We start from the raw sequence: 22,529 nt of genomic DNA, 5'->3' as shown, positions 1-22,529 counted from the left end.
GGTGTAAATACATTAGCAACAATAACTATTATACTGTACAAACACACAATTGTTTTAACATGTGAAAAATATATATACACTACCGGTCAAACGTTTTAGAACACCTACTCATTCAAGGGTTTTTCTTTATTTTGACTATTTTCTACATTGTAGAATAATAGCGAAGACATCAACACTATGAAATAACACATGGAATCATGTAGCATTCTCACATAGGTGTTCCTTTTGTCCAGGTGGGAAATAGCGGTGTGGAGTACGAGTGAGATTGCATCATCTGTGGATCTGTTGGGCGATATGCGAATTGGAGTGGGTCCAGGGTATCTGGGAGGATGCTGTAGATGTGAGCCATGACCAGCCTTTCAAAGCACTTCATGGCTACCGACGTGAATGTTATGGGGCGGTAATCATTTAGGCAGGTTACCTTCGCTTCCTTTGACACAGGGACTATAGTGGTCTGCTTGAAACATGTAGGTATTACTGTTAAGGGACTTTTTATGAATAATGACTAAATTATGTATACAGTGGGGCAAAAAAGTATTTAGTCAGCCACCAATTGTGCAAGTTCTCCCACTTAAAAAGATGAGAGGCCTGTAATTTTTATCATAGGTACACTTCAACTATGATAGACAAAATGAGAGAAAAAAATCCAGAAAATCACATTGTAGGATTTTTAATTAATTTATTTGCAAATTATGGTGGAAAATAAGTATTCTGTATTAAGCGAGTCACTGGTACTTCCTGCTTTAGTTTTTGCTTGTAAGCAAGAATCAGGATAGAATTATGGTCCGATTTGCCAAATGGAGGGCGGGGGAGAGCTTTGTACGCATCTCTGTGTGTGACATTTTGTATGCATCTCATCTCATGTGTCATGCTGGTAAAATAATTGCTAAAGCGGATTTAAATTTCCCTGCATTAAAGTCCTTGACCACTAGGAGCGCTGCTTCTGGATAAGCATTTTCTTGTTTGCTTATACAGCTGGTTGAGTGCGGTCTTAGTGCCAGCATCGGTTAGTGGTGGTAAATAGACCGTTACGAATACTATAGATGAGAACTCTTGGTAGATAGTGTGGTCTACAGCTTATCATAAGGTAATCTACCTCAGGCAAGCAATATCTCGAGACTTCTTCAATATTAGACATCACGCACCAGCTGCTATTGACAAATAGACGCACACCCCCGCCCCTCGTCTTACCAGATGTAGTTTCTCTGTCCTGCCGGTACCATGGAAAATCCCGCCAGCTCTATATTATCCGTGTCGTCATTCAGCAATGACTCAGTGAAACATAAGATATTACAGTTTTTAATGTCCCGTTGGGAGTATAATCTTGATCATAGGTCATCCATTTAATTTCCCAATGATTGCACGTTGGCCAATAGAACAGATGGCATTGGGAGTTTACTCACTTGCCTACGAGGCAGCCCGACCTCTGCCCCATTTTTCTCCATCTTTTCATTCCAACACATGATTCCATTTGTGCCATTTCATAGTTTTGAGGTCTTAACTATTATTCTACAATGTAGAAAATAGTAAAAATAAAGAAAAACCCTTGAATAAGTATGTGTTCTAAAACGTTTGACTGGTAGTGTATATGGTACACCCAAGTCAAAATGACAATCCATAATTGAATGTCATTCTCTTACATGGTCTGGATGGAGTCTATGCTGGGTTACTGTAAATGCAGTGATTGCTGATATCAAAGGAGTATTAAAATACATCTGATAGATTGATTACCAAGCTCTTCCAGAGAGGGGACACTGTAGTGTTCGTCGTGGTTATCAGCGATCTTCGTCCGACAACTGCCCATCTGTTCTTGTGTGATGGTGGGCAGGGGTTTCATAGGCAGCTCAAGCCTGTTCACTAAGGCCTGGAACCTCTTGAAGGTCAGCGGAGGACTGCCGTTGTTCATCTCAACGATCCTGATAACAGTAGAAACATGAAGGATCGTGAGATTAAAACACATTGAGATACGGGACCGTATTCATAAAGCGTCTCAGAGTAGGAATGCTGATCTAGGATTAGGTCCTCACCCTGCCCCTGTTATCTTATTCATTACAATGTAAAAGGCTAAACTGATCGTAGATCAGCACTTCTAAATCAGACGTTTTGTGAATACCAGGCCCGAGGTAACTTTGTTGAAATGTCCATAATAATACTGCTGTGGTGAAGTGATGCTGTTGAGGAAAACGCACGGGTGATTCTTGACCGCGAGTGGAGGGCAGTTGTTCATCTCAATGATCCTGAAGATGATGGTGTAAATGTAGAGGTAGAAATTATGAAAATGTCATTTCAGGATTAAAACAGAGCATTACTTGTTGAAAGGCCAATTGATACTGATGTGGTGATCTTTGCACGTCAGCAAACTGGTGGGGAAATTAACTGGCCGGTAACTCGTTTCTCAGCACAAATCAAAACAATCAATACAGTTCTACTTTTCAGTCGACATGATGTAGTTTTGACATTCTGTACCATCTAAAAACCTATACAGTATAAATTATTGATAGTCAACATAATAATGGTACTGGATTGGATCACAGTTATCAAGCTGTTGTCCATCTTTTCTATTACCTCATATAGCCCTGATATACATAAAGTACTTAAACGTATTTAAAAAAGAATAATCTGGCAACATCTTGACTCATAACAGAGCAAAGCATTGTTGGTGAGATTGGCTCAAACACATCAAGGAAAGAAATTCCACAAATTAATTTTTAACCAGGCAAACCTGTTAATTGAAATGCATTCCAGGGGACTACCTCATGAAGCTGGTTGAGAGAATGCCAAGAGTGTGTAAAGCTGTCATCAAGGCAAAGGGTGGCAATTTTCAAGAAAATATATTTTGATTTGTTTTACACTTTTTTGGTTACTACATGATTCTATGTGTTATTTCATATTTTTGAGGTCTTCACTATTATTCTACAATGTAGAATCATGTAGTAACAGTAAACAAAGAAAAACCCTTGAATGAGTAGGTGTGTCCAAACTTTTGACTGGTACTGTAGTTATCCCCTAACCATGGCCTGATTATGTTACAGCGTGAATCTTATAAAATAGGTCCCATCTTACGCAACGCTCATATATATTGGCGCTGTTTGGGCCCTTTCAGGTATTCTTATTGGATCAACTCATATTGTGGGCCGGGCCGAGTAGGCGTCAGGAGCCCCCATGTGTCTCCAGCAGCAATGAGGTTGCGATGGCTGAGCACTGCCACCCCACCTGTCCGCCACGCACATGTCTGCCACAGTGACTGCCTCCCTGCTCAGCCATTTCCTCCTCCCACTGCCTGGAGCCTGCACATGTTGTGTGGTGTGACAGTTAGTTACATTAACCCACCACTAGGAAGCATCACAGAGCTATGGGATTCTATGGGACTGTGTGTTTGTGGGAAGTAGAACATCAAAACTCTTTTAGCTCATTCTACATCAGTGCTTTTCCCCTTTGAGCTCTGGAGCTCTGCTTACAGCATGAAATCACAACTATGTTACCCACTGCATTGTTCTCCAGTTTGACTTCCGGTGGTATACTGACATCACTTAGCCTACTGGATAGACAGACACAATAGAATGTCAAAATCTTATGGACTTCTGTCTGGTCAAACAATCGGTTAATTCAGCATTTTACAGTATTGCTGGGGTAAGTTTATTTCCCACACTGTTCTGTTGTGGCCAGACTGTCAGCTGGCTGTCTCCATGACATCTCAGATGTGTTACAGCACCACAGCAGTGAGGTTTCCCCTGCGACACACTTTGCTCTGGTTTATCCAATAAGGTGTTGAATAGGGAAAGGGGGGATACCTAGTCAGTTGTATAGGGAAAGGGGGATACCTAGTCAGTTGTATAGGGAAAGGGGGATACCTAGTCAGTTGTATAGGGAAAGGGGATACCTAGTCAGTTGTATAGGGAAAGGGGATACCTAGTCAGTTGTATAGGGAAAGGGGGATACCTAGTCAGTTGTATAGGGAAAGGGGGATACCTAGTCAGTTGTATAGGGAAAGGGGGATACCTAGTCAGTTGTATAGGGAAAGGGGATACCTAGTCAGTTGTATAGGGAAAGGGGATACCTAGTCAGTTGTATAGGGAAAGGGGATACCTAGTCAGTTGTATAGGGAAAGGGGGATACCTAGTCAGTTGTATAGGGAAAGGGGGATACCTAGTCAGTTGTATAGGGAAAGGGGGATACCTAGTCAGTTGTATAGGGAAAGGGGATACCTAGTCAGTTGTATAGGGAAAGGGGATACCTAGTCAGTTGTATAGTCAGTTGTATAGGGGATAAAGTTGTATAGGGAAAGGGGGATACCTAGTCAGTTGTATAGGGAAAGGGGGATACCTAGTCAGTTGTATAGGAAAGGGGATACCTAGTCAGTTGTATAGGAAAGGGGATACCTAGTCAGTTGTATAGGGAAAGGGGGATACCTAGTCAGTTGTATAGGGAAAGGGGATACCTAGTCAGTTGTATAGGGAAAGGGGATACCTAGTCAGTTGTATAGGGAAAGGGGATACCTAGTCAGTTGTATAGTTGTATAGGGAAAGGGGGATACCTAGTCAGTTGTATAGGGAAAGGGGGATACCTAGTCAGTTGTATAGGGAAAGGGGGATACCTAGTCAGTTGTATAGGGAAAGGGGGATACCTAGTCAGTTGTATAGGGAAAGGGGGATACCTAGTCAGTTGTATAGGGAAAGGGGATACCTAGTCAGTTGAATAGGGAAAGGGGAGATACCTAGTCAGTTGAATAGGGAAAGGGGGGATACCTAGTCAGTTGTATAGGGAAAGGGGATACCTAGTCAGTTGTATAGGGAAAGGGGGATACCTAGTCAGTTGTATAGGGAAAGGGGGATACCTAGTCAGTTGTATAGGGAAAGGGGGGATACCTAGTCAGTTGTACAATTGAATGCCTTCAACCAAAATGTGTCTTCCGCATTTAACCCAACCTCTCTGAATTAGAGGTGCAGAGGGCTGCCTTAATCGACATCCAACTGCCTTGCTCAGGGGCAGAATGACAGATTTTTAATAGCACTGGGAACAGAGTGAGCTCAACATTCAAATGACTAGGTAAGCACTAGCCTGATCCCAGATCTGCTTGTGACGTCTTGCCAACTCCTATGGTCATTGTCCTGAGGCTACACAGGACAAAACAATTTGGGACTAGGTTAGATAAGCAGTATAATGGGGAAATAAACATTTGACTTATTGGACCCTTCCTACTGAGTGTGACAGTCAGTGACTAACCTGTCCAAATTGTAGAGTGTGTGAGAATTCCTCACTATGGTCTCCACTCCAAACTCCTGGGCCATTTTAATGATGGCTCCATCTCTCTCCTTCCCATAGGGCTCAGAGTCATACTCAAAGGTCAACCGGGTGACGTTCCACTCCTACAGACAGGAGCAGAGAGAGATGGGGATAGAGGTGGAAATGAGAGAGGATGAAAGATAACATGTATTAAGTCACAATGGAAAGCTAACTGGGGTTGAGATCCATTTCTCTGATGTTATTGGGACAACACCTTATCTCCCAGACATGGGCCTAAAGATCTATGAACAGTACACATTATCATTACAATCTAGTCTACATGGCAGGTGGCTAGAGTCTAGGCTACACAAAGGGGAAAGGTAAAAAAACAAACAGGATTCTCCGTCAGTGCTTGCTGAACCAAGTGGTCAGCGTAGGTCACAGAACCTTCTAAAACATCCTACTTGTTGAAGCAGCGGCTGAATAAATGCAGCAATGCTGCTTCAGTACACCGTTCCTATAGTGATCTGCAGAACAATTTGATCACTATAACCACATTCACTAGGTCTATAGACACCAGAGGTCACTGTATCCGCAATGCAGTTATTAGAGTTTATCCACATCTGACCTCTATAGCGTTTCCTCCATCTACAGTAGGCCCTGCTGCTGAACACATGATAATGAGAGCTTAGTACTGAAAGTGAAACGTACCGAGTGCCCTCTCCGCCTCTCCTCAGACCTGATGGTCTCTTACATAAACAACCCTTTCTCCAACCTGCTGGTCAGTGCGTCACCCACTACACGTATTCTAGCACTGTAAACTAGACATCTGAAAAACTAAAGTGTGGCGAAGTGGTAATTCAGAAGCAAATATCTTCCCGAATTACCGTATTATGACAAGCAGCCTTGACAACAGAGGCAATGAGGTGATGTGTATGGCTCTCCTCTTAGTCATCAACCTTCATAGAGGTGAATTGATACCTGCAAAATAAGTCCCATTTCTCAGAAGTGAGAACAGGTGTGTGGATGTGCAGAGTGTTTGTTCCTGGCAGAAGATAATTTGTTCTTTACAGTTTGTTCAGTGTTCCTTGATTTACTTACCAACTGTACCATTGGCTGTATTTCCTAAATGTTCCCGGAGAGACAAAATAGTGATCCATCAGCTTGTCTCATGCATGACCAAAACTTCATTGTCAGATTAAAATGAGTATGTATGGTAGAAAATGTGGGTAATTAATAGGGATGTAATGATTAACAGAGAAACATTTGAACTGGGGACCGATGAGTAAGAGACGAGTGCATCGGTCTGCGGGACCCCAAAACAGATCCAAATGTATCATGCGTCGGTCAGGAAATCGATTCAAACATTACGAATTGTCAGTTTACACTATTTTTTCTCTCAAATTACCACGCCTTCCGAAAATACCTAATCTTTTGTGACAACTGTGTTCTCTCCTTCAGTGTTGAACTTGCTATTATGTTGACAGTCACTGATCTACAAGTCATTTTGCATGCCAAACAACCCCAGGGAATATCAGTAGTCTAGTCAAACTGTGTACTTTGTGCGCGCTGGCCAACAACAGATAAGCCTTTCCCCTGATCTGACACATCTGCTCAGCACCTTCAGTAGTCAAATGTTTGTGCAATGGCTTGCACAACAGTATACTCTCTTAGTTGAGTGGCAACCAGTGAAATTTGCTAGGTATTTAAAAAAAAAAATCAAATGCACTGTAGAAAATGGTGTTTAACGAGAATAAAAGTAGCCTAAGCTACTGCCGGAGAAAACTCATTTGGCTATACATTAGGAAGTAAACATTTATTCTTATTCAAATCATATTTTCCCTAACCCAAAAGTACTATTAAATAGTTTTTAGGAGCATATTTTATTTTTTACAACTTATACTTATCACTCCATACATTTTCCCTGACACCCAAAAGTACTTGTTACACTTTGAATGCTTAGCAGGGGAGAAAAATGGTTCAATTCACACACTTATCAAGAGAATATCCCTGGTAATCCTACTGCCTCTGATCTGGCGAACTCACTAAACACACGCTTCGTTTGTAAATTATGTCTGAGTGTTGGCGTGTGCCCCTGGCTATCCGTAAATTTAAAAAATAAATAAAAATGGTGCCTCTGGGTTTGCTGAATATAAGGAACTTGAAATGATTTATACCTTTACTTTTGATACTTAAGAATATTTAAAACCAAATTGTTTTAGACTAACAAGTAGTATTTTACTGGGTGACTTTCACTGGAGTCATTTTCTATTAAGTTAACTTCCACTGCCTAACCCTTAAGCCTAAAATTGCATTTGAACAAATTCAGGACATTAAAAATGTAGTATTGTTTTACTACCTTGTCAGGATATACACACATGACATGAGTCAGCTCAGACAAATCCAGCCCATGAGCTCCATCAGCAGCAGATTGTGACTTTAGAATGGAAAATGAATGTGTTTAGTGCATCGAATTGATTCGTTCATCTAATCAAACCACATAGTTTCAAACTAAAACGTATCGCTACTGTACTGTACCACAGATCCTAATCGAATTGTCTTGAAAGGGAACGATGCACATCCATAGTAAGTAAGCAGGTTTATGTTCTCTGTAAGAATGCATATTCTCAGAACCCATTTTTATTTCTTTGGGATGAACATTGAGGTGGGCGGGTGGAATGCTGTGTAGTATTAGGGCTATAGTTGTCTTCTGAGAAACTAAACCTATTGATGGACCCAAATAGGCCTGGAAATGCCCAAATTTATGTGCCATCACTATTAAAAACAAAACAGGGATTGAGTTTTACAATTTGGGTTATGGAACGTCTAGTAGGGCCGGGACGTACCAGTATCGCGATACTCACTAGTATTAAAAAATAAATCTGCAGCTTAACTATACAATAATGAGCATAATATTATGTTACTCGTGGTCATATCTTTTGTGAGTGGAGCTCAAAGGTGACCCTTCCAAAACAATGCAAACCTTTTGTCAGACAGTTAGGGAGACAATTCTCCCATTGCAGTATTACTCAAATACATGATTCTGTAGAATACTATTGTGATAATCCGAATGAAGCCATACCACGGAAGATGCAATTACCCATGATTCAAGGTGTAGTGTACAATTAATACACCCACTGATTCCAGTCATTACGGAGTAGTAGCCTAGTCTACCTCACATCCAGGTAGGAAAATACTTGCATATTGACAAAGCTGGCAATGTGAGAATGAGATAGCTCAATTGTCTTGTGCTAAAGTACAGTAAAGTGCATAAGTTTAGGCCTATATGTTTTTTGAAGTAACTGCTTGGAACTGTAGGCTTATGAGCTTTTGCTGGACCCATTTCAATGAAAATGCTCATTACATAAAGTAGTATAACCCCAAATCAAAGCTGTAGGGCTAACCGTGACTTGACTACAGTACCTTAAAGAGACTGGGAAACACGTTAGCAGGTTGGCCTCGCACCACAAACAGCCTAGAATCGAGCTTCCTCAAACTGCTGTCCAGGTCCTCCAAAGACTCCAGCAGAAACCTGTGAAAAGAATATCTCAACCAATCAACAAATGTGAACATTTCTTTTAACAAGGAAATTTGTCATTGTCACAGAGCTCTTAAAAAAAAACTAAGTCGAAACTTAGATAGGGCCGGGACTATAACAGTATTGTGGCAAGGAAACAAAACACAAATTGGATTTCACTTCTTTAGGAAAACAACCCTAATGTTGGGAAGAAATATCATTATGTTGTCATCCAGAGTCACATGTATTTATTTTCCAGGCTAAAACACACAAACACAATATTTTAAAGGAACAAGGAGTTTGATCTGCTTCATGTTTTCATTTTGGCCATGGAAAAAAATAATAGCGATACTGGTATGGCCCTGACCCTAAACTTACACGCTTTTTTAGACTAACACAATATGTGTTGCCAGCGCAGTCTTTCCTTAACATCCGATTTGGCCTTGGATGTGGTGACTTTGTGGACAGCGGTTGACAGTGGCAACCATATAGAATAAAGAAACCTTACGAGGAACTCGCTGAGTCCATATAGAAGGATCCCCATTATCATCTGGTAGTCAGCCACAACAGGATACATAGATGGGAGAATAGGAGAGCCATAACGGCTTGGCCCACCCACATACAGTTCAACTTCAGTGTTTCCACAGTGCCTTCGGAAAGTATTCAGACCCCTTCACTTTTTGTTACATTACAGCCATATTCTAAATTGATTTAATAAAAACATTTCCTCGGCCATCTACACACAATACCACATCCTGACAAACCCCAAACTGAAATTTTAGCAAATGTATTCAAAATAGAAATACCTTATTTAGATAAGTATTCAGCCCCTTCGCTATGACACTCGAATTTGAGCTCTGGTGCATCGTGTTTCCACTGATCATCCTTGAGATGTTTTTACAACTTGATTGGAGTCCACCTGTGGTAAATTCCATTGATTGGACATGATTTGTAAAGGCAAACACACACCGGTCTATATGAGGTCCCACAGTTGACATGTCTGAGCAAAAACCAAGCCAAAATTTTGTCAAGGCACAGATGTGGGGAAGAGTACCAAACAATTTCTCCAAGAACAATGTGGTCTCCATCCTTCTTAAATAGAAGAAGTTTGGAACCACCAATACTTTTTCTAGAGCTGGCCGCCCAGCTAAACTGAGCAATCAGGGGAGAAGGGCCTTGGTCAGGTGACCAAGTACCCGATGGTCACTCTGACAGAGCTCTTTATGGTAGTGGCCAGTGTGAAGCCACTCCTCCGTAAAAAAAGGCACATGACAGCCCGCATGGAGTTTGCCAAAAGGCACCTAAAGACTCCCAGATCATGAGAAACAAGATTCTCTGGTCTGATGAAACCAAGATTTAACTCTATGGCCTGAATGCCAAGCGTCACGTCTGGAGGAAACCTGGCACCATCCCGCCTGTGTAGCAAGCATCATGCTGTGGGGATGTTTTTCAGCGGCAGGATCGAGGGAAAGATGAACGGAGCAAAGTAGAGAGATCCTTGATGAAAACCTGCTCCAGAGTGCTCAGGACCTCAGACTGGGGCGAATGTTCACCTTCCAACAGGACAACAACCCTAAGCACACAGCCAAGTCAACGCAGGACTGGTTTCGGGACAAGTCTCAATGTTCAGCCAGAACCTGGACTTGAACATGATCGAACAGGAAATAGCTGTGCAGCAACGCTCCCCATCCAACCTGACAGAGCTTGAGAGGATCTGCAGAGAAGAATGGGAGAAACTCCCCAAATGCATGCTCCCCATCCAACCTGACAGAGCTTGAGAGGATCTGCAGAGAACAATGGGAGAAACTCCCCAAATACAGGTGTGCCAAGCTTGTTGTGCCATACCCAAGAAGACTTGATTCCGTAATTGCTGCCAAACAAAGTACTGATTAAAGGGTCTAAATACTTATGTAAATGTAATACTTAAGTTCTATATTTTTAAGAAATTAGAAACTATTTCAAATAAATGTTTTTTGCTTTGTCATTATGGGATATTGTGTGAAGATTGGTGAGGAATAAAAACCATTTAATCAGTCGTAGAATAGTGAGGACATCAAAACTATGAAATAACACATATGGAATCATGTAGTAACCAAAAAAGTTATATATTATATATTTGAGATTCTTCAAAGTAGCCAGCCTTTGCCTTGACAGCTGAACCTCTCAACCAGCTTCATGAGGTAGTCACCTGGAATGCATTTCAACTAACAGGTGTGCCTTGTTAAAAGTTCATTTGTGGAATTTCTTTCCTTCCTAATGCGTTTGAGCCAATCAGTTGTGTTGTGACAAACTAGGGGTGGCATATAGAAGACAGCCCTATTTGGTAAAAGACCAAGTTCATATTACGGCAAGAACAGCTCAAATAAGCAAAGAGAAGTAGTCCATCATTACTTCAAGACAAAAAAGTCAAGAACTTTGAACGTTTCTTCAAGTGCCGTCACTAAAACCATCAAGCGCTATGATGAAACTGGCTCTCATTAGAGTTACCAGCCTAAAAAAATTGCAGCCCAAATAAATACTTCAGGGTTCAAGTAAGAGATATATCTCAACATCAACTGTTCGGAAGGAATCAGGCCCTCATGGTCGAAAAGCTGCAAGAAACCACCACTAAAGGACACCAATAATAAGAAGAGACTTGCTTGGGCCAAGAAACATGGAAATCTGTCCTTTGGTTTGAGCAGTCCAAATCTGATCTGAGATGTTTTGTTCCAATCGCTGTGTTGTGAGACGCAGAGTAGGTGAACAGATGATCTCCGCGTGTGTGGTTCCCACTGTGAAGCATGGAGGTGGTGGTGTGATGGTGCTTTGCTGGTGACACTGTCTGTGATTTATTTTGAATTCTAGGCACACTTAACCAGCATGGCTACCACAGCATTCTGCAGCAATACATCATTCCCATCTGGTTTGCGCTTAGTGGGACTATCATTTGTTTTTCAACAGGACAATGCCTGGAAAAAACACACCCCTCCAGGCTGTTTAAGGGCTATTTGACCAAGGAGAGTGACAGTGCTGCATCAGATGACCTGGTCTATTATTCTACAATCTAGAAAATAGTACAAATAAAGAAAAACCCTAGGTGTGCCCACATTTTTGACTGGTACCATCTGTATTTGGGATGGTAAAATGTTTTCACTGTAAACTTAAAACAAGGTAATCTTTGAGAACAAACAAATCACCTAAATAAAAACTGGGAGTCAGGGAGAATCTAAAATTCAAAAAGCGTCACGGCATGGGGCCACCATTGATTTTGTTATTACAGATGGCTTCCTGAAGCTGTTCGTTATGTCTATTATATATCACACGCACGCTGCACACATATAGCCTATAGATCGGTGATCACCAACCGGTCGATCTTCAAGGCATTCCTAGTCGCTCAAACATTTCTTTAGAAAAGCCAAAGAAAAAGGCTTGGGCTACTTGTTTTGTTATTTGTGTTGCGCTGTTGGCTATAACTACACTTGATTCAGAAGCCCTGCGCACGGAGTAGGCAAAGTGTAACCGTTTGGAACCATTTCATGTCTGAAAATACAAAGTCAGTCTGCCTGACCTATAGATCTGTGGCTAAATCGAGTTTGTCTACTGCGCTGGCCAATCGGATAGCTCAAATCCCCGTTCCTACAGCGTCCACGACCCCGGCCACAGCCAAGTTTGAAACTAGCCTACGTGAGATTTTATAACTTTTAAAACCATGACCAGAGAGAGACTCACAAAGAATACAGCAAAGAGCTGCTGGTTTTTATGAGTGAGTTTATATCTAAATTTTTATTCAGCAATGTCACTGGTTTAATTCAACACTATTGTGAAACATAAAATGTGCTTCTCTCCATTTCCACTTGCGCTGCAGCTGCAATAAATGAGTAGCCAAGTGTATCGATAGTCTTGCGTTTTTACTATTAATAGCAGCTCGTCACGTCTATTTTAATATTGAGGAATAGTTATTTCTCTGGTCATAGGAGCAACATGGAATTTGTGCAGATGTGGTGCGACTCGAATTTCGCCATCAGGTGGAAGACTGTCCCCTCTCTGGTCAGTCTCAACGGAGGAAAGGAAGGAGAGAGCAGGGACCGTGAGAGGTGGACCGTCTGCTGCTTTCTCCATTCCTCCGCTAAGATCCGACTGGGAAAGGAGTTTTGAATGGTCAAACTCGGAATTCCAATTTTAAAAAACGGGTATCTTTCTAGAGCTCCGACTTTCCGACCTGAAGTTCACTGATGTCACGATCTGACCTCTTTTTCCCCTGAGTTCCCAGTTGTCCTGAAAGCACCATGCCCATCAGATGCAGGTACCATCGGTCCAGTAAAATAAAAAATGCAAATTTGTAAATTATTTCAATTTATGCTCTTTCGTTTGTTTAACGCCATTTCAATTGTAGGGTGTTGCGCTAGTCTGTTGCGCTTGTTGAGGTTATCATGAGCAAGACAACATTGAATAATGGCTTCAACTTGGTTTTCCATACAAAGTGTTCCATTACAATGGGAACCCGGTTAATGGTTGCCTTCTCATTTTAAAAACAGGATACAGTAACCTCTCAATAACTCTTCAACATCTCAAATGGCGAGATTGACTACTAGCTACCACATAGACTTCATGTGTTTTGTGTCGGTAGCGGTCTTTTGCCAATAGCGCGCACTGGCTCCCACCAAGTCCGGCATATTAATTGAGTGAATTGTTTTCCCTTTGTTTATCAATGTATTACCAACTGAAACAATGCGTTTCTCCTGTCTTGAATGGATGTCCTATTTTGCTATCTCCCCAAAATAAAGGCGATTTCTGACTAGACGAGGCTCTCAAACGTTCGTGTTGTGAAACCCTCCCTATGTTCTCCATCCAGTCAGACAGTACGAAGGATAGGCTAAAACAGCTTTCCAGCAGAAATCCCCGATGTTGGCGAACTAAACTCATGCGTAGGAACACGTCGTACGGGCTAACGGTCATCTCGCGCATGTGCAGAGCCGTCAAATACACATTTGGGTGTATAAGGCAGTCGGAACTAGAAACACAAGCATTTCACTGGCATTAACATCTGCTAACCATGTGTATGTGATGAATAAAATTAGATTTGAAATCAAAAGGGACAGTTGCTGTTAAAGGATAGTTACATTTTTTTTTTTAATATAGGAAAATGTATCAGTTTGTCACTTCCACGAGGTTGGAGTAATAACATGTTCAACTACTTAAGTCATTGGCTCGAATCTAGCTTGGGCCTTTAGATTTTTCTCCTCAAACTCTGACCTGGTCGGTTTGGTCTGTTTCGCAAGCATTCCTGGAAGTCTGGATTTAGCTTCAAACACACAGACAGGGTTATTGCATTTCGGTACACCAGAATTACATACATTTCAAATGAAACACCGCGTTTGCCTTTGTAATTGAACCTTTATTTAACTAGACAAGTCAGTTAAGAACAAATTCGTATTTACAATGACGGCCTACACCGGCCAAACCCAGACGACACTAAACCAACTGTGCAATGTCCTATGGGACTCCCAATCACAGCCAGTTGTGATACAGCCTGTATTCGAACTGTAGTGACCCCTCTAGCACTGAGATGCAGTGCGTACGTCAAACTATATGGTAGATGGCTTGACAGAAATGGTACCAAAAGGGGATGTTATACTTTTGGTACATACAGTTCCAGATGATACTGCGTAATATTTTGCGCCCTACACTGTCGGTGTGTTTGAAGCGTTAGAAATTATGTGGTCCAGTAGCGGAACGAGATTACATGAAGATGACCTATAACGTAATGACGGAATGCATGAATAAGATTTATAGTGTAATGAAATTTGTCACGATTATAAACGAGCCTCGTGCACACCGGTTGCTTTACACTGTATGTGTTCCGGAAGAAGTCCATTCGTTTAATTGGGAGGCAATCTACACCGCTGCAACTCTTCTGCTGGACTAGGTTGCGGTGCGTGGCAGTGTTGGCCTTTGCTCTCCAATCTGTGCGTTGTTTTGCAGTACAAGTACAACTACCGAAGAAGTTGCTAATTTGTAGCGTGATTATTTTTTGTTGTGATGCTGAGCATTTTCAATGATGCAGATGTGCTTCGCTTTTCCACCAGCTAGTTAGTGTATACTTCCTCAAATTCTTATTTACAATGAAGACCTACCCCGGCCAAATCTGTACAACTGGGACTCCCAATCACGGCCGGATGTGATACAGCCTGGAATCGAACCAGGGACTGTGTGACGCCTCTTGCACTGAGATGCAGAGCCTTAGACCGCTGCGCCACTCGGGGTCACGCTGATTATACAACTAATAATTTCATGAAGTTATAGTTAGTCGTTTTAGTAATGTGTGCATTGACACTGACCTCCATCTGTTGATGCCGACGTTGGCGGAACCAGCAAACCACGGATCCAAAATATAAACACATCGCACAGTGTCTGCGCTATTTAGAGCTTCCTGTAAAGCCGGATTATCGTGTAACCGCAGTCCCTTACGGAACCAATGCACTGAATTCACAACCATGATTCCAAGCTAGTCCATAGTAGTACAAAAAATAACAAATTGAATCAAGATAAATCCTAAAATGTCTTCATTTTACGATGTAACAGATACGCTTTCAGTCCTGTCAACAACACCAAGAAATGTGGAACGGACGGATCCAAAGCACTACTACGTAACCACTTTCTTCTCTCTTCCCCCATTGGTCAGAGAGTGACCGTTTAGCTCAGCGTCAATTGGTTGCTTCGCACGTGTTATATCAGAACGCCACGTTTTCTGAAAGTTGAACCCTTCTTATTAAAACTCAATGCGTGGAACACAGATAGAATGATCATTAGTTATAAATGTTCAATTCTAATGTTTTTTTGTTGATGTTGTTTTTGGTCTTCTTACTTTTGTTTATTTCACCTGCTTTGGCAATGTAACCACACGTTTCCCATGGCGATAAAGCCCATTTGAATTGAATATAACACAGAGGAAGACGTGAAGCGAGATGGATAACTGGGCCCAACACCTGTCTTCTCCAGCAGGTGGCGTTTTTTTACTCTCAAAGTGATGAGTTTTTGTATAGAGGTCAATGAGCGTGTCGAATTTGGTTAACAAACACCATGATGGTTTATTTGTTCAATAGAATTCAATGCTTACGTTGTTACGATTGTACTGATATAAGTAGGACATGTGACATCCCGGCAACTTTGAAAAAACAACTTTATATCGGACTTGTTCCTGTTGTTCACACTCGCATCTGCCCTCTATAATTGGCTAGAATGGTCCCATCTGATCTTGCCTCCTCCGACTGCCTTCAATTTTTTAAGACATTTATTTTCGTGGTTATAGAGGCCACTTGAGTATCTATCTGATCAATAATGGATAAAATGGTTATAACAAGGAGGCTTAGGTATACAAACTATTTGAGTGGAAGCTATGCTTTAATGTAGTTAGTAGATTGATTGACTGTTTTCCCTTAAACTGATTTAGGATCAGCGCCCTCTGTCTCATATGTTAGAAGTGAGTGTAAGCCATCACCTAGCTGCTCTTGGACCAGTTATTATGAAAACGATTTACAGTACTCATATTTTGTCAATTGATCACAGTCCGGTGGGAACGTTGCAGGATTAAAGATGAACAATTAGCAATGGAAGCGACTGAAGTATCCACCGATGTACTCTTAAAGGTTACGATTAACGTGTCTGCTTAGTGATCTATGCATTGACCTACATTACGTTGAGTATTTAGACCAAAAATGAACTGAACCAGAGAAGGACGGCCTGAACCTAGCGGATAGTCTAAACCTGTCCTGCATGAACGCAGCACACACGTTTTCAATATGAAGTCAATACTACCTTCTAGTGGTGAGTTTTATTAATTGCAGAAGGTTTCAATACAGAAAGATTTAATCTCAGATGAACTAGTGCATTAATTTCTTATTTCTGACCTCACAAACTAATGGGAGTTTTCTTCTCAGCCTTGGGAAAATATATATTTTTCATATCAGTCTGTCCTCTTATATGGCACAAAGTATGTAATCATGTGGAGAATGGAACCCAACAAAATAACCACCCTCATCCATGACCAAAATTATTATTCAGATCACATCAAGAGAGAGTATGATGGAGACATTTACAAATACAGTATTTTGATTTCAGGTGTGAGATGTTTTAACCACCAGGTGGTGTGTGTATCCAAGTTATGGAAGAGAACAGCTTGTTGATATGTTCTCTCAATTCAATTCAAGGGCTTTATTGGTCTGGGAAACACATGTTAACATTTCCAAAGCAAATTAAGTAGATAATAAACAAAAGTGAAATAAACAATAAAAATGAACAGTAAACATTACACTGACATAAGTTCCAAAAGAATAAAGATGTTTCAAATGTCATATTATGGGAAAATATTCTCTTTCTTTCTTTCTTTCTTTCTTTCTTTCTTTCTTTCTTTCTTTCTTTCTTTCTTTCTTTCTTTCTTTCTTTCTTTCTTTATCTCTCTCTCTCTGCCCTCTCTCTCTCTCTCTCTCTCTCTCTCTCTCTCTCTGCCCCCCTCTCTCTCTGTCCCTCTCTCTCTTTCTCCCCCCCTCTCTCTCTCGCTGTCCCTCTCTCTCACTCTCTCTCTCTCTCTCTCTCTCTCTCTCTCTCTCTTTCTCTCCCCCCTCTCTCTGTCCCTCTCTCTCTCTCTCTCTCTCTCTCTCTCTCTCTCTTTCTCTGTGTGTGATGGTTGGGCAGAGCTTCACACAGAAAGATCTAACAGATGTAGCAGCATTGAGGTGCTGGTCTAACTTCTCATCCTGTTTCTCTGCAGCATGCCAATGCAAGGGAAAGATATGGCTTATGATTTATCATCAGGATTGATAGAATTACAAATACTGGCTTATTTTAGCCCCATATGAAACGTGTGCATTCATGATCTACTAATGTACGAACACACACATCTATCACAAATAGGAATCTGTAGAAAAGTTGTTTTTTACTGTTCTGGAGCTGAAATCGACCAATCATTCTCCCCATTTATATTCAGTATAGTACTGTAGGCCTAACACATCCTTTAGGTGGTGCTATAACCATTTATTATGATGGCCCCCTTAGGCCCCCTTATCGGAGCCTCATTTGAGTATAGTCCCTGAGGAATACATTGTATTATGAACAATGAAACCAGAGCATGCTGGTTATCATAACTGTTTAAATCAGCAGCTTGATGGTGAAAAGGACGCCTCAAACTATCAATCAAATGTATTAGGCATTGAGTTGAGTTTAGGTTTGAATTTGAGTTTATCTTTGAAGTACATTGCATTTGTGTGTATTTTTATGAACTGCAGGATGACCTCAGGTCTCTGTGCATGCAGGAAGATTTCAGATGACCTTGTCTTGTATTTGAAACTTTACCACTTTATTTTTTTCTTCTAACTATTTCAACTCTCTGAGATGATGACATCTCTTCAATAATTGTGTTAATCCTTCAATTTCGGTAATCCTTTTTTAAGGCATTGGGGCCATATCAAGAGTGAACAGAAAGTACAGTATCTTTCAATGCATGCTAACACTATTAGTCCTCTAATCTCTCTAAAATTGGCCAAGTGGAGAATGAATTGTATACAGTAACAACCTCAGTCTCTGCTATGTAAATCTCTTTTTAATACCCCAAAATAATTTCTAAAAATCACATCTTGAACCGTAGGATGTTACAGAATTTTGACTGTGCCATTTTCCTACACTTCTAACTGGGAGACATTTAAGGGATATTGATCATAGTTCGTCGTTATATTCCTCCCACCTATTCCTCCTACTTGAACTAATAATATATTCCACAGTGGAATATGATAAATAGCTTGTCTTATAAAGATAGGAGATCAGGCAGTCTTCTTATTTCTGTAACAGTTCTTTTAATCAGAGCAGCTAAACGCTCTGTGATTTAAACTTGATTTCACAGAAGTTGGAGCTGATGACATTTGGAGTTTTATCTGAGATGTGATAACATTATCTAATGGTAAATTAAACACCTCTGAACGCCTCAATGCAAGGCACAGTTTATGGTACCCTTGGGGTTACCTTTGGGCTGCCTGGTATGACAAGATAATCATGTTTGTTAGATAAAATGTGTGTCTAAGAATTCAGTAACATTCAGCAAATGGAGCATTTGGGTAGTCTTTTTTAATGTAAAAAATCTGTATCGTTGGAATATTGCAAGCGTTTGCGTGCATTAAACATGTTTTGATTGTTGCTTTTGTGAGACAATCTACTTGTCACGTCGTGTATATAGGTGGCAGGGAAGTCAAGAGCAGGAGAATTAAACTTGGTATAATTGGAGTATTTGAATAACTTAAAACATAAACTCCAAAACCAAAGTCCATAATAAAATAAATGTGGGTACAAGAACCCGTCGCACACCAATCCATAAAACATGAACATAACAATAAACAATCTCTGACAAGGACAGGAGGGGAAACAGAGGGTTAAATATACAACACTTAATGAATGGGATTGGAAGAAGACCAGACAAAACCAATGGAAAATGAAGTCGTGACACTACTGTAGATTAAAGAGTAGGATCTCTGCAGGAAAATCACTGATTCAAATCACATATTATATATTATAAACTGGGTGGTTCGAGCCCATCATACTGATTGGCTGTATACCATGGGTATGACAAAATATTTATCTTTACTCTTTTAATTTAGTTGGCAAGCAGTTTATAATAGCAATAAGGCACCTCAGTGGTTTGTGGTATATGGTCAATATACCATGGCTAAGGGCTGTATCCAGGCACTCCACATTGCATCGTGCGTAAGAACAGCCCTTTGCCGTGGTATATTGGTCATATACCACACCCCCCCAGTCCTTATTGCTTAATTAAATTATGTATAATGTGATTTAATAACAAGATACAGTTTTGTGATTCATTAAAGAACACGATGATAGAAGATTGACCTTGAATTTCACACCTTAAAGAATCCTATGAATAGTTCCAGAACTACTTGAAGTACACTTTAAGTTTTCAGAATCTTATGAATACTTCCAGAACTACCAAAAGGTTACTTTAAGTTGCCTCCAATTCACCTCCTCCCAGGACCACTTCCTTGTGGGAGAACAGGTGTTAGTGTGTACATTAAGCTAGGGTTAGGGTTATGGTTGAGGGTTAGGGTTGAACTGGGATGTGGATATGAAGCTAGGGTTAGGGTTGTGGTTGAGGCTAAGATTAGGGTTTTCATTGAGAATTAGGGTTGATTTGGGATGTGGATATGAAGCTCGGTTTAGGGTTGTGGTTGAGGCTAAGATTAGGATTGCCGTTGAGAATAAGGGTTGAATTGGGATGTGGATTTGAAGCTAAGCTTAGGGTTGTGGTTGAGACTAGGGTTGAACATGGATGTGGATATGAAGCTAAACTTAGGGTTGTGGTTGAGACTAGGGTTGAACATGGATGTGGATATGAAGCTAAGCTTAGGGTTGTGGTTGAGACTAGGGTTGAACAGGGATGTGGATATGAAGCTAAGCTTAGGGTTGTGGTTGAGACTAGGGTTGAACAGGGATGTGGATATGAAGCTAGGTTTAGGGTTGTGGTTGAGACTAGGGTTGAGCAGGGATGTGGATATGAAGCTAGGTTTAGGGTTGTGGTTGAGACTAGGGTTGAACAGGGATGTGGATATGAAGCTAAGCTTAGGGTTGTGGTTGAGACTAGGATTGAGCAGGGATGTGGATATGAAGCTAAGCTTAGGGTTGTGGTTGTGGTTGAGACTAGGGTTGAACATGGATGTGGATATGAAGCTAGGTTTAGGGTTGTGGTTGAGACTAGGGTTGAACATGGATGTGGATATGAAGCTAGGTTTAGGGTTGTGGTTGTGGTTGAGACTAGGGTTGAGCAGGGATGTGGATATGAAGCTAGGTTTAGGGTTGTGGTTGTGGTTGAGACTAGGGTTGAACAGGGATGTGGATATGAAGCTAGGTTTAGGGTTGTGGTTGTGGTTGAGACTAGGGTTGAACAGGGATGTGGATATGAAGCTAAGCTTAGGGTTGTGGTTGAGACTAGGGTTGAGCAGGGATGTGGATATGAAGCTAAGCTTAGGGTTGTGGTTGAGACTAGGGTTGAGCAGGGATGTGGATATGAAGCTAGGTTTAGGGTTGTGGTTGTGGTTGAGACTAGGGTTGAACATGGATGTGGATATGAAGCTAGGTTTAGGGTTGTGGTTGTGGTTGAGACTAGGGTTGAACAGGGATGTGGATATGAAGCTAGGTTTAGGGTTGTGGTTGTGGTTGAGACTAGGGTTGAACAGGGATGTGGATATGAAGCTAGGTTTAGGGTTGTGGTTGTGGTTGAGACTAGGGTTGAGCAGGGATGTGGATATGAAGCTAGGTTTAGGGTTGTGGTTGAGACTAGGGTTGAGCAGGGATGTGGATATGAAGCTAGGTTTAGGGTTGTGGTTGAGACTAGGGTTGAACAGGGATGTGGATATGAAGCTAGGTTTAGGGTTGTGGTTGTGGTTGAGACTAGGGTTGAACAGGGATGTGGATATGAAGCTAGGGTTAGGGTTGTGGTTGAGGCTAAGATTAGGGTTTTCATTGAGAATTAGGGTTGATTTGGGATGTGGATATGAAGCTAGGTTTAGGGTTGTGGTTGTGGTTGAGACTAGGGTTGAATTGGGATGTGGATTTGAAGCTAAGCTTAGGGTTGTGGTTGTGGTTGAGACTAGGGTTGAACATGGATGTGGATATGAAGCTAGGTTTAGGGTTGTGGTTGTGGTTGAGACTAAGATTAGGGTTGATTTGGGATGTGGATATGAAGCTAGGGTTAGGGTTGTGGTTGTGGTTGAGACTAGGGTTGAACAGGGATGTGGATATGAAGCTAGGGTTAGGGTTGTGGTTGAGGCTAAGATTAGGGTTTTCATTGAGAATTAGGGTTGATTTGGGATGTGGATATGAAGCTAGGTTTAGGTTTGTGGTTGTGGTTGAGACTAGGGTTGAACAGGGATGTGGATATGAAGCTAGGGTTAGGGTTGTGGTTGAGGCTAAGATTAGGGTTTTCATTGAGAATTAGGATTGATTTGGGATGTGGATATGAAGCTCGGTTTAGGGTTGTGGTTGAGGCTAAGATTAGGATTGCCGTTGAGAATAAGGGTTGAATTGGGATGTGGATTTGAAGCTAAGCTTAGGGTTGAGGTTGAGACTAGGGTTGAACATGGATGTGGATTTGAAGCTAAGCTTAGGGTTGTGGTTGAGACTAGGGTTGAGCAGGGATGTGGATATGAAGCTAGGTTTAGGGTTGTGGTTGAGACTAGGGTTGAACAGGGATGTGGATATGAAGCTAGGTTTAGGGTTGTGGTTGAGATTAGGGTTGAACATGGATGTGGATTTGAAGCTAGGTTTAGGGTTGTGGTTGAGACTAGGGTTGAACATGGATGTGGATATGAAGCTAGGTTTAGGGTTGTGGTTGTGGTTGAGACTAGGGTTGAACAGGGATGTGGATATGAAGCTAGGTTTAGGGTTGTGGTTGAGACTAGGGTTTAACATGGATGTGGATATGAAGCTAGGTTTAGGGTTGTGGTTGAGACTAGGGTTGAACAGGGATGTGGATATGAAGCTAGGTTTAGGGTTGTGGTTGAGACTAGGGTTGAACAGGGATGTGGATATGAAGCTAGGTTTAGGGTTGTGGTTGTGGTTGAGACTAGGGTTGAACAGGGATGTGGATATGAAGCTAGGTTTAGGGTTGTGGTTGTGGTTGAGACTAAGATTAGGGTTGATTTGGGATGTGGATATGAAGCTAGGGTTAGGGTTGTGGTTGTGGTTGAGACTAGGGTTGAGCAGGGATGTGGATATGAAGCTAGGTTTAGGGTTGTGGTTGTGGTTGAGACTAGGT

The 22,529-nt window shown here is 41.4% G+C and overlaps 1 protein-coding gene across 2 annotated transcripts in view; it reads right to left on the bottom strand.

The window, feature by feature from the left end:
- LOC115115580 (cryptochrome-2-like) overlaps positions 1 to 15,377 on the bottom strand; it is a 28,316-nt gene extending 12,939 nt beyond the window's left edge. Inside the window, exons 1-5 of one of the 2 annotated variants that reach the window (XM_029644061.2) lie at positions 15,058 to 15,377; positions 8,647 to 8,755; positions 5,224 to 5,366; positions 2,190 to 2,237; positions 1,732 to 1,916 (exon numbers count right to left, since the gene is read on the bottom strand). In XM_029644061.2, coding sequence (XP_029499921.1) covers positions 1,732 to 1,916; positions 2,190 to 2,237; positions 5,224 to 5,366; positions 8,647 to 8,755; positions 15,058 to 15,215 — 643 coding nt within the window. In that variant the 5' untranslated portion in view covers positions 15,216 to 15,377. The remainder of the gene's footprint in view (positions 1 to 1,731; positions 1,917 to 2,189; positions 2,238 to 5,223; positions 5,367 to 8,646; positions 8,756 to 15,057) is intronic. The other variant, XM_029644062.2, reaches the window with a different exon arrangement.
- Between the last annotated feature and the right edge of the window lie 7,152 nt (positions 15,378 to 22,529).

The sequence above is a fragment of the Oncorhynchus nerka genome, linkage group LG9a, assembly GCF_034236695.1.
Source record: "Oncorhynchus nerka isolate Pitt River linkage group LG9a, Oner_Uvic_2.0, whole genome shotgun sequence".
Lineage (NCBI taxonomy): Eukaryota > Metazoa > Chordata > Actinopteri > Salmoniformes > Salmonidae > Oncorhynchus > Oncorhynchus nerka.
Note: the sequence above shows the minus strand (reverse complement) of the source record. Positions and strands in the feature narration are given on the sequence as shown.